The sequence below is a fragment of the Girardinichthys multiradiatus genome, chromosome 13 (assembly GCF_021462225.1).
Source record: "Girardinichthys multiradiatus isolate DD_20200921_A chromosome 13, DD_fGirMul_XY1, whole genome shotgun sequence".
Classification (NCBI taxonomy): Eukaryota; Metazoa; Chordata; class Actinopteri; order Cyprinodontiformes; family Goodeidae; genus Girardinichthys; species Girardinichthys multiradiatus.
This window is the reverse complement of record NC_061806.1, coordinates 40619200-40631926: the sequence shown is the minus strand read 5'-3', so window position 1 is coordinate 40631926 and position 12727 is coordinate 40619200. Positions and strand designations below refer to the sequence as shown.

Below are 12727 nucleotides of genomic sequence, written 5' to 3'. Positions count from 1 at the left end.
TAATTATTTTAAATCAACATTAATGTAATCAGACATAAGATGCACATGAAAAACTAGGAAACATCTTAGACAACAGGCAACAATTGGATGTTCAAAATAGACAAAATTTTATTGTTGAAGTTCAAAACCACAATTTACAATCATATCCTGTATGATGCCATTAAAACAGAACCAGATGGTCAAGATTCACCTGAATTATTTTCTAATTTTTCATTTCCCTTTTAGTGGGTCTTCATTTGCACACCAGCTTGAGCTAAAAAGATGTATTCACTTGGCAAAGGTGGGAAGACAAACTTCGTACAAACCAGACGTATTTTGATGCCAAGCAACATGATAGGCCTAAATGAGTTAATTATCAGTATGTTGCCTTTCAGCCTGGGAAGTGATCCTTTTTACACTTTCACACATTTGTCGATCCAATACACCTTAATTCTCTGTCTTGACTTCTAGCCGGATCATGCACCAGTGGTAGATAAAGGAGCCGACCCAAAAGAAGGTCTAAAACAAAACAAACGTCCATAAACATTTTTTTTTTTAAATATTTAAACAACAAAAGGGAACATTTCTCATTAGGTAGGAGGTGGGGTCTACAGCTAGAGGGTGGAGTCAGAATTCCTGGTCCATGCTGATTGGTCGGTACACTGAATTTGAAAACGAATGAATCGGACGCGGGGCTTAATGTGGAAGTCAGCAGGTATCCTCCAGTTCCACATTTTCAGCACCTGAGACACAAATACAGTTTAAGCCTACAACAAAATCTTATACAAGAATAAACCTTATCAAGTATCGATGAGACTAAAACTAACTGTTCAAACATCTAAAGTGATGATGTTGATATATGCTTGTGATTATTGACCAAATAAATGACTACAAACATAAGAAATTAGTTGCAGATTACTAGGTTATACAATAAAATTGTTGGAACCTATTAATATTTCTCCACTGTTGTCAATAATTACACTTTTAAAATAGTTTTAAAAAGAGGTCTACGTGAAACAGTGACATGTTCTGGAGTTCCTTTTGATTTTAGGAGTGACTGAAGATTATTCTTAAAAAGCAAAATGTACGACTGGATTTTGATGACCTGTTGTGAGAAATTTGTTAGAATAATACAAAGAACATTATGTGAAATTACATGGAATGATAACACATTAGGATTTCTGGAAAACCATTTAAAAGAATAATCAGAAAGACATTAGTAACCTTGATGTTTTTTAACATATTGGATCATTAAAAACTAAGTTTCACTGTATTTTGTTGTGATTTTGCTTAATAGACTAACAAGGAGTGCATAATTGTCAAGTGGAAAGAAAATGTTACATAGCTTTCTAAATTTTTACAAATAGAAAAGTGTGGTGTGCTTTTGTATTCCATTTTACTCTAATTACTTATTAGGTGAGTTTTAAAGGTTGGACTGGATTTTATTTAGAGGAATCAGAGTTCACCTGTGTGTGATTTAATATCTGAAAATGGAAAGAGTGTGGCTGTCAACCTAAACTAACACGGAGAACAATAACCAGAGAAGAGCCAAGCGTTTGTTGGTAATCCTGGAGGATCTGTAGAGATCCACATCTCAGGTGGGAGAATCAGTTAATAGGAGAACTATTGGTTGTACACTTCATTGGCCTTTATGAAAGAGTGGTAAGAACATAACTGATGAAAGAAAGCCCTTAGAAGCTCTGTTTGGCACAAGCAATGTATTAGAGAGATGGACAGATCAAACCAAAATGGAACTTTTTGGTCTTCATGCAAAATGCTTTGTGCGATGAAAAACATGACCCTGAACACAACCTCCCCATGGTGAATCATGGTGGTGGCAGCATCAAGCTTTGGGGATGCTTTTCTTCTGCAGGCACAGGGATGGAGCCAAATACAGGGCAATCCTGGAAGGAGGCCTCTTTACCTTTTAGCAGGTAAACACACCACCATAGGAACAATGGAACGGGTTCAGTGGCTCTTTGGACCTTCCACAATAGCTCCTAATAACTTTGGCTAAAAATGATAAAAAGAACCAACTAATGTTTTTGGATAGTTATAATAACAGCATTTTTTCATGGAATAATTGCATTGAATTTTCACAACAGAATGACACTAAAAGTACCATTAATGTTTTTTGGTTTTATTTTTCTTGTCAATAGGTTGAAAATTGTTTGCATTGTCAACATACTTTTCCACAACTATCAAAATCCCATTGCAGAAAATGTATCTATTCCTATTTTTGCAAACGTTTTATGTTTTTCTTTAATTTCAAAACCTAAAAATAGAAATAAAATGGTGGTTCTTTGAAATGACAACAGATATCTTATAGTAGATCTTATAGTTTATCAGTTATTTTTCAAAAGGTCATTTAACATTTGCAGCTCTAGATGAGTGGCATGGATTTGATGAGTTTTATTTAGCTGGACTGAGGGCAATATGGCTCTTTGGATTGTAAAGGATGACCCTTTACAATCCAAAGAGACCCCTGGTCTAGTCAAAGTCCATTCAATCTCAAAATTTGTAGCAAGACTTGAACATTTCTGTTCGCAGATGCTCTCCATTCAACGTGACTGAGTATGTGCTACTTTGTAAAGAAGAATGGGCAAATCTGAGCAATCTGTCTCTAGATATACAAAGCTAAGAGACATACTACAAAAGAATTGCAGCAGCAGTTTGAGCAAAAGGTGAATCTACAAAGTATTGATTCATCAAATCTATGCCACACTTTTCAGAATTGTATTTGCAAAAAAAAAATAAATAAATAAATAAATAAAATATATAAATATATATAAATCAATAAATAAATAAAATCTCAATGAAGTGCAATCCAGTTTCTGATTGTGGTGGCCAAAAGTGAAAAGGCTCAGGGGGGTGTGAATATTTTTGTAAAGCGTTGTGAAAGAGAAGATTAGAACCCAAAGACGACAGGTCCAGATTAAATGAGTGAGCAGACGTTCTGAGTGAGCTGTTACTGACCTTCAGGACCCTGACCAGATGGGTTGTACTGTTCAGTGACTGAACCTGCAGAGGACAAGCCCAACCAAGAAAAGAGAACAAACAAGCTTTCAGCAACTGATCTAAAGTCAAATACCAACAGAAAAACAAGCTTCTCAGCTTTTCATTCTGTCATCAGAAGCTAAGAATCCAAACCAGACCTTAGAACCGAGGAGAATCTTTACTTGTCAACCTTTTTGCACTTTGATTCTTACACCCCCGATCCTGAGCTGGAACTAGTGAGTGGATGGTCCCTGCAATGATTTTAGGGTAGTTTTGGATGCAGTTTATAAACTGGTTTATTGATTTGTTTGCCTGTTTCAAATCTAACTATATCTGACTTTCAGAGAAGCATGGGATTAGCTAAAAACAGGTCTTGAGGCAGTTTCAGACTTAATTCATGCGCTGTTTTGTAAATGTAGATGTTTAAAAAATTGTTTATAAACATGCTTTGTTTTAACTGGTTTTTATTTCTGGTTTAATTTGAATTGGCAAATTCCTTGTTAAAAAGATGCAACTTTTTATAAAGGTCTTAGTGTTGTTTTGAACTAGTCATGGATTATCCTGGTCTCAGATTTAGAACAGACCTTGTCAGAATAAACAGAGATGCACCAAGAAACTGGCTGATGACCGGAATTGGACGATTTTTTTAGTTTTACTGGCCTGACTGTTGTCTTTTGTGGACAAGTTAGTGTCCACTCCGAAGAGTGTTGCCGGTAGCATGGTGCATTAGTACTGAGTGAATAAGATTCAAAGTCAACTATTTTTAGCATCAGAGGAGGCACAGAGATAAAAGAAGCAATTTAAAATAAAATTTAATTATCAATGACATGTCAAACTGAAGTTCATTGAGCCTGAGAGAGAGAGGACGAACAAAAGTTTCAGCAGGTAACAGGAAGGCTGAATGTATTACTGTAAAGTTCCTGTGTTTTATCCTTTTGAGCTTTCAACAAGATTGTCACGTCATTATTTTTGATAAAACTATCGAATTAAGTACACATATTGGCCTTTAAATCGTCACAATTCACTAAATAAAATTATTATTCGACATGACTATTTCAAATAGAACTAGCTTAAAACACCGCCATATATAACAGCAATACATAAACTTTTTTTCAGCTGTTTGGGGCAACAGTAATTTTTTTTGCCTGTTGGGATAAATCTGTGTTAAGGGTAACAAAGAAATCGACATGGGCTAAAACCTGTCTGTATGTCAAACCTTTACAAAAAACCAGGGATTAGAAATTGACTAGAAAATTCTGATTGGTGCGTCTTTAATATAAAACTTACCAGCCATTTGCGTGTGATTTTTCTCTGCTGGATGACCTGTAAACAAATGCACACATACACTTTGAATTATGCATGTGTTATATGTTCACCAAAACAAAGAAATCCACATAAATATGCTGGAAAAAGGCACAAAGCTCCTCTCTTTCTTCAAAAATACATACAACTTACTGGAGTTAAGTGGAGTCCCTGTTGGATGTGCTGTAACTAAAACAGAATGGTGGTTTACTGACATGTTTGACCCCTGAACTGGCTTTTAGATACTACAGGAGGGATTCTGAAATGCTGAGCCTTACCTGTGTCTGTACCTGTGGAGTCAGCTGTCGCAGTAACCTGATCTGTGTTGGAATAAACTCCTGAAACTGGAAAAGGGAACAAATGCAGCAGTACGAGAGACAGACAGGTGCTGGATATTCAGCAGTCCAGCAGCTGCACAGACAGACAGGTGTGTTAACAGACAGGTGTACCTGGGCTCAGCGTGTTGGTGATGGCGGCTGCAGACTCTATGCTCAGAGTGATGGGAGACAGCTCTGTAACAAAATCATTCAACAGGAAGTGAAAAATCACAAACTCATGAACTGAGTTTAATTATGTTGTACCTGTGACATCACAACCGATACCTGCATCTGGATCAGATCAGAACATAGAAGTCAGTTTTATCAGAGTTTAGAATGTATCTGTTTTACTTGTTTATTGGTGAATCTTACTTGTGAGGCCACCATGAAGACCAGTTGCAGATTCTGTTCCACCTATAGACATAATCATTATTAATGATAAACTTTAAATATCTTTCAACTCCGTTCTATTTATTAATAGTTTCGTCACCTTAAAAAGGTTAAATAAGTTCTTCATGTAGCTCATAATATCAAACGTTCTTCAAAAAGTCAGAATAAAAGATTATAGCTGTGGTCAGGAAGGATCTCCTGTGGTGGTCTGTGTTGCTACGCATCTGAAGAAACCTCTGACTGAAGATTCAGTGTTGCTGACTCACCCTGTTCTTTAGAGGATGCTCAGGGTTCTCCATTATGTTTTCACTTTATGGAGTACCCTACTTTAATATTTAGAGGCTCCAGAACAGTCCCATTTCTATTCTATTCTAGAATTGATTGCTCCCACTTCACGCCACAAAGTGGTCCACCAGTTCTCTGTACTCTGAACTCTCTTACCACTGCAGTCTTCTGAAAAATCCCTGCAGATGACAGTAGTCTGACTTGTAATGGAAGTCTGAGGTGTACAGAGTGAAGAGGAAAGGTGAGAGTACAGTCCCCTGTGGTGCTCCTGTGCTGCTGACTACATGGTTAGACTCACAACCCTCGCAAACTATTTCTCAGGTAGTCATTGATCCAGGCTACCTTGTCTTTATTTCATGTCATCTTTTCATACATTGTAGTTTTGTTCTTTCCGTTTACATTTTGGGAAACAAATGAATCGGTCGTGGCAGATGGCCGCTCACACTGAGCCTGGTTCTGCTGGAGGTTTCTTTCTGTTAAAAAGGGAGTTTTTCCTCCAAAAATAAAAATAAAAGCTGAATTGAAATACATTGAGTGCCGACCATAAGTCAATTCAAATTTGCCTTGGGGAGATCATGTTAACCAATAATTTTCATTAAATTTAAATCTCATTATATGACTCCAATAAATAAAATATCTGCAGGAGGCCACTTATGGATATTTTGCTGTGATCAGGGGCCACGTGATCTATCATATATTGAAGAAAACCAGGCTGCCCAGATGGGGATCACAACCATAATTGATGGAAATGGAGGTAATGTAAAATCTTCATAATATAATATACAACGAAATTAGAGCTAAAACCAGATATTTACATACACTGTAAATATGAAACACAACTTTGAGTTGCATTGTTAATAAATTAGCCTAAACCCCTGTGTTGGGTTTACCAAAATTATGTGTTGCCTTTTGTGTATGAAACTACGCATGTGCAGATGGCTGAAAATGACTTTTAGGAATTAAGTTTGGTGCATTTAGATTTGGTTTGGATTGTTTGTGTCCTCATTATTTAGATATGCAAACAGATAGTCATTACAATCAGGGAGGGACTGGATTGGTCCAAATTATTCTGCAGCAGGGCAATGATCCTCAGTATCCTGCTGTCTTTAGGAAGGACTGGGAGTCGTAGCAATAAAGTAACAACTTTATGCAGGTCTACCTCAAAGAACTGCGCATAGTAACCCTAATGCACTGGCTCCCAACCTGCTTTAACCTGCCATTGGCTTTAATGCCAAAAAGACTCAACGTGTTTTGGTCATGCTAAAAATAACACTAAAATGATCAGAATGAACAATAAAATGTCATCACATAATTTATTGTGACATTTTACCAGTGTGTTTATGGATTTAAAATCTATTAAAGATAAATACAAGTTAATTGTATTAACTGGAATTGGGTAATCTTTTTTACACATCTGATCTTCTGTGATGAACTTCAGAGAAATAATTTCCAGCATATTAACAAAAAAGGAGTGTTCGTAAAAGCAACTTATTTCTGTCAGCATGTGTTTCTGTTTATATTTAATTTTAATTTCTCTGGTTTGTGATCATTGTAATTAAACTAAATGCTGCTATCTTAGCCAAATCTCCCTTCCAAAAGAGATCTGAGATATTAATGGGACAAACCTGGTTAAATAAAAGGAAATAAATGAATAAATTATGTTATTCTAAAATTAAAAGGGTGGTTTGATTTATAAGTCTGTTTGGATCATTTATTATTCTGTAGTTAAATGATGAGACTAAACTTTTTTAAAGCCCTTCAGAATTTCATGCATTTGTCAGATTTATTTCTAAATTACTTAAAGAATGATCCTAGGAGAAGGAATCATAAATCCTACACAGGACACAACTGATTAAAAAAATATGTCACTGCAAGGGTCAATGTCAGCAAAGCTCTAATCTGACCGAATACAACTATCAATAATTACAAGTGAAGAAAGTTGACATTCGTTCTGCTCACTGATTAATATTCTGCACAAAGTGAAGAAATTATTTGTAATATAAAGTTTTTATGCGACAAGAACCGATCCAGGCTGCATTTATTCATTAGTGTGAACTCCTGACATGCATTTTTGACCAGGCTAGAAGATTTAATTGCTGAACATTTTTGTTATACCTTCCCAGCTGATTGCCTGCTGATGGCATCATTTCACAGCCTGTGTCAGTAGACCAACATTTCCAGAAGACCACAGAGATCCATCCTGTTTAGTTGGCTTTAACAAACAGTGGTTTCAAACTAGTAATCCAGCAGGTGTACCTGTGATGTCAGTTGGCATTTGCAGGCTGTGAGTGTGAACATCGCTGAGGGAAACCATTCTTTCCGTCATTGCTGCAGAGTAAGAAACAGGGTTAAAACTCAAAAAGAAAATTGAACACATTTAAACCAAGTGCAATAAATACCAGGTGTTTATCAGTATTAAGGGTTTGATCCTAACATTCTGCTTTGATTAGATACCATGCAGCTTTTCAATAACTCTGTTGTTTGTAAAAACACTACATGTATACATATTTACAAAAAACCTTTTTATTTCCTTTTACTCGTCGTCTTCTGCTTCAGAAGACGATCGAGTAGCAGGGCCAGCAGACTCAATAGAGACACCCAGGGGGGGGGGGGGGGGGGGGGGGGGGGGGGGCAAAGTGTTCCCAGGCCAGCCGAGGGACATGTTCCCTCCAGCATGTCCTGGGTCGTCCCCCGGGCCTCCTCCCGGTGGGACGTGCCTGGAACAACTGGAACACCTCCCAAGGGAGGCAACCAGGGGCTCCTCTTGATGTGGAGGAGCAGCGGCTCTACTCCGAGCTCCTCACCCTATTTTTAAAGGGAGTGCCCGGCCACCCTGCAGAGGAAGCTCATTTCAGCTCCTTGTATCCAGGATCTTGTTCTTTCGGTCATGACCCAAAAGTCATGGCCATAGGTGAGAGTAGGAACATAGACCAAAGGTAAATTGAGAGCTTCACATTTCGGCTCAGCTCTCTCTTCACCACAACGGACCTGCACAGCGCTCCCATTACTGCAGCAGCCGCACCGATCCGTCTGTTGATCTTCTCCCCATGGGCCACTCCAGAGTAGAAGAGAGCGAGTCCAACCTCTCTCAAAGAGATGAAATCCAGAACCCACGCTATGCGCGGAGGTAAGCCCGACTATTTCTAGCGGATATCTCTCAACCTCCCACACAAGCTCAGGCTCCTCCCCACCCCAGCGAGGTGACAGTCGTCCCTCAAGCCAACATCCAGAGATTGAGTAGTCGAGGTCTCCACCTTCGTCCGCTGCCTGATCCTCTTTGCAGAGGCTCCTCGTGTATTTTTCCCTTATATTTTGCTTTCCATGTTAATTCTTGCTGGAAAAGGAAAGATAGTGACAATATCTGGAGGAACGATGAACAAGGTGCAATCTCTGCATCTTCACAGGCTCCATTTATTAGTGGTATGCAGGTATCTGAATTCTTTTGTTTAAATTCAACTTTCTGCCTGTTAGACTGATGCAGTTTACACAGTGTGCATCAGTCTGAGTCTGGAGTGACCAAATCAAAGAAAGGTAGTTGAAGCTTGCAGGCTAACAGGTTTCAAACCCTCCTTATTTCTTGATATTTAGCTTTCAGTGAGCCAGGCTTTTTTTCCCAGCTTATTAAGTTTGTGGTTCTGATTCAGAGAACCTTATTAAACCTAATAGGCAATGCATTTGTAGCCTACCAGTCCATACATTCACTTTCAACTAAAATCACTGATCACTTTACAAAAAACACAGTATACGTACAACAAATGATAAACACAGATAACAAATAAAAAGCAGCATGTCCTAAATACAGATCAACAGTATATCAAAAATCATTTCTTTAAAGAAAAACTGCAAAAAAAAAAAAAAATCCAGCAGGAAAGATACATTGGATCCGAATATTGCACCATCCTCTAGTTGATCAAATGGTGTATTGCATGTTTCCACATAGCACTTTAGATATCACCTTAGTTGATGCAAAAATTTTATAGATCTGTTTAAAGAATGTGAATCACTGCCTAAAGCTTCAATTTGCTAAGATGTCTGTTATCTATAGACAAAACATGAGACTTTTTTGTCTAATTGATTTAGAATGGAATAATCCTTTAATTGTCCCTCAGCAGGGATTTTAGTGTATCAGCAGGAAAGTGACAGGAATTAAAGCACACTCAGACTAAAAATTTTTAGTCTTAAATCTAATTAAAAATAGTACAGTTATACAAAAAATACAACTATAAATGTATAAATATCAGATGTAGATCCTAAAATATACACATTTTTAAAGTAAGAACTGTACAGCTAGTGTCATATATTTGTGCAAAAACTGACTATTTACAGGTAAGAGAAACATGAAAATAAATATCCCTCTTAAAAACTAGGCCTGGTACAATAAGGCTGCCAAAGAGAAAATTTAGCACACCTTCATAAAGCTGATTTTAGAGATTTACATAAGTATGTCTGCTTAGAAATAAACGATAAAGAGAAATTATACAAGTAAGATAAAAAAATCCCTCATAACACAGATTTAGATTTTAAATGACAAGAAGTTCATTTCTGATAAGAAACAAAACAGGCATCTGTCAAAAAGATAAGACGATATAAGAGGCCCAGTTTAAGGATCAGTTTTTATTTACATTTTAATAAAAAAGGCCATGTCAAAAAATAATTGACAAAAGGTTATTGACATTACAGCAATCAAACCCTTCTTCTAATAACTGGCCAGATTTTGTCTGTTTCTAGTGATATTCTAAATATTTATCTTTTGTTTTGAGGTTGGAAGGCCTCTTTGTCATCACCCTAATCTTTAGTTCCTTCCACAGATTCAGGTCAGGACTCTGGCTCAGCTGCTGCAGAATCTTATTACTTCTAGTCAGAAGGAACAAATTGATAAAATGAAAAGATTACTGAATATGAATAATTCTAAGCTTTAATGTATTTTAATGACTAACTTATTTTTATTTTATTAATAAAGTGAGGCCGTTTCTATTTTTCATCCAGAGTCAAGCAAATATTATTCTTCAAATGTACATATTTACTGTATTTAAGTACCATGACCCAAATATTTGTGCTCCCATATATCTACATTAGTGTATCACAAATTTCTGTAAATGTTTCATGTTTTAGGAGAGTTTTGCCTGTTCATTAAAATAAAGTGAAATAAAAAGTTAATAATTTACCTCTATTCATGTCTGTCAGGACGGTTTGTCTACCGTTTCCTGAAAAAAAAAAAAAAAAAAAAATCAGATCTATTTTCTGCGTGTCTGTATATTCAATAAACATAAGTGTATTTACACTGCTGAAAAAAATAAAGGGACCACTTAAACAACACAATATAACTCCAAGTAAATCAAACTTCTGTGAAATCAAACTGTCCACTTAGGAAGCAACACTGATTGACAATCAATTTCACATCTTGTTGTTCAAATGGAAAAGACAACAGGGGGAAATCTTTGGTGATTAGCAAGACACTCAATAAAGGAGTAGTTCTGCAGGTGGGGACCACAGACCACTTCTCAGTACCGATGCTTTCTGGCTGATGTTTTGGTCATTTTTGAATGTTGGTGGTGCTTTCACACTCGTGGTAGCATGAGACGGACTCTACAACCCACACAAGTGGCTCAGGTAGTGCAGCTCATCCAGGATGGCACATCAATGTGAGCTGTGGCAAGAAGGTTTGCTGTGTCTGTCAGCGTAGTGTCCAGAGCCTGGAGGCTCTACCAGGAGACAGGCCGGTACACCAGGAGACGTGGAGGAGGCCGTAGGAGGGCAACAACCCAGCAGCAGGACCGCTACCTCCACCTTTGTGCAAGGATGAACAGGAGGAGCACTGTCAGAGCCCTGCAAAATGACCTCCAGCAGGCCACAAATGTGCATGTGTCTGCACAAACGGTTAGAAACCGACTCCATGAGGATGGTATGAGGGCCCGACGTCCACAAATGGGGATTGTGCTCACAGCCCAACACCGTGCAGGACGCTTGGCATTTGCCAGAGAACACCAGGATTGGCAAATTCGCCACTGGTGGCCTGTGGTCTTCACAGATGAAAGCAGGTTCACACTGAGCACATGTGACAGACGTGACAGAGTCTGGAGACACCATGGAGAGCGATCTGCTGCCTGCAACATCCTTCAGCATGACTGGTTTGGCAGTGGGTCAGTAATGGTGTGGGGTGGCATTTCTTTCTCCATGAGCTCACCAGAGGTAGCCTGACTGACATTAGGTACCAATATGAGATCCTCAGACCCCTTGTGAGACCATATGCTGGTGTGGTTGGTCCTGAGTTCCTCCTAATGCAGGACAATGCTAGACCTCATGTGGCTGGAGTGTGTCAGCAGTTCCTGCAAGATGAAGACATTGAAGCTATGGACTGGCCCGCCCGTTCCCCAAACCTGAATCCGATTGAGCACATCTGGGACATCATGTCTCCATCCACCAACGTTACGTTGCACCACAGACTGTCCAGGAGTTGGTGGATACTTTAGTCCAGGTCTGGGAGGAGATCCCTCAGGAGACCATCCACCGTCTCATCAGGAGCATCTCCAGGCGTTGTAGGGAGGTCATAGAGGAACATGGAGGTCACACACAATACTGAGCCTCATTTTGACTTGTTTTAAGGACATTACATCAAAGTTGGATCAGCCTGTAGTGTGTTTTTACACTTTAATTTTGTGTGTGACTCCAAATCCAGGCCTCCATTGGTTAATAAATTTGATTTCCATTCATGATTTTTGTGTGATTTTGTTGTCAGCACATTCAACTTTGTACAGAACAAAGTATTCAATCAGAATATTTCATTCATTCAGATCTAGGATGTTATTTATTTTACCATTATTGTCAGGTGATTCTGCTCCATCTGAGGGGGCAAACATACAAGTCAGATAAGCAAAAGACATGACTCACTCAAAGTGAGGAGTTTGTGTTCAAAAACTTAATGTGCCAAGAAAGCAGAAGCTTTAATGAACCCACAGATGTGAACATGTACAGCTTACCTGTCTGCTCTTGGTGAGCTCCAATGCCATTGTCTAATAAATATGTTGAAGAAACTGGACATGATGAGCAAAAACAGGCTCTTATTCTGCTTTAAGTAAGACCTGTGCTTAGCTACTGGATTTTCACAGCCAACATCTTTTCCTCATCCTACCTGCAGAATGGGAGGTATCTGAGTAAGGCCTGGCCAGTGATTGGTCAGATCCAGAAATCAGCCAGGTGCCGTCTGCTCCTGATTGGTTAATGCTTCCTGCTGAGTGATTGAAGAAATGTTCACCAGGAGACATGAAGAAGAATGTAATGACTCATTAAATAAATATTTATTTTACTCTGAAATAAAATCAAGGCTGAACTGGCTAAAAATGTTCTTCTGACACACGTGGAGGAGATTTCAGTACCTGCAGGTGAGCCCAGGATGCTCTGTCCACCAGGTGGAGGTACTGTCACACCGGTACCAATCACTAAAGCATAAACATTGATTA

General features: G+C 38.4%; 1 protein-coding gene across 21 annotated transcripts in view; it reads right to left on the bottom strand.

Annotated features, from left to right (window-relative positions):
- Positions 1-83: 83 nt before the first annotated feature.
- si:ch211-80h18.1 (uncharacterized protein LOC555593 homolog) overlaps positions 84-12727 on the bottom strand; it is a 29967-nt gene continuing 17323 nt past the window's right edge. For 10 of the 21 annotated variants that reach the window (XM_047384720.1, XM_047384721.1, XM_047384727.1 and 7 more), the window contains 14 exons: positions 12644-12706; positions 12400-12498; positions 12248-12301; positions 12085-12111; positions 10436-10474; positions 7527-7598; positions 4968-5009; positions 4881-4886; positions 4728-4790; positions 4557-4622; positions 4432-4467; positions 4264-4299; positions 2956-3020; positions 84-722 (listed from right to left, as the gene is read on the bottom strand). In XM_047384720.1, the coding sequence (XP_047240676.1) occupies positions 594-722; positions 2956-3020; positions 4264-4299; positions 4432-4467; positions 4557-4622; positions 4728-4790; positions 4881-4886; positions 4968-5009; positions 7527-7598; positions 10436-10474; positions 12085-12111; positions 12248-12301; positions 12400-12498; positions 12644-12706 (797 nt within the window). In that variant the 3' untranslated portion in view covers positions 84-593. The remainder of the gene's footprint in view (positions 723-2955; positions 3021-4263; positions 4300-4431; positions 4468-4556; positions 4623-4727; positions 4791-4880; positions 4887-4967; positions 5010-7526; positions 7599-10435; positions 10475-12084; positions 12112-12247; positions 12302-12399; positions 12499-12643; positions 12707-12727) is intronic. The other 11 variants (XM_047384723.1, XM_047384722.1, XM_047384725.1 and 8 more) reach the window with 11 other exon arrangements.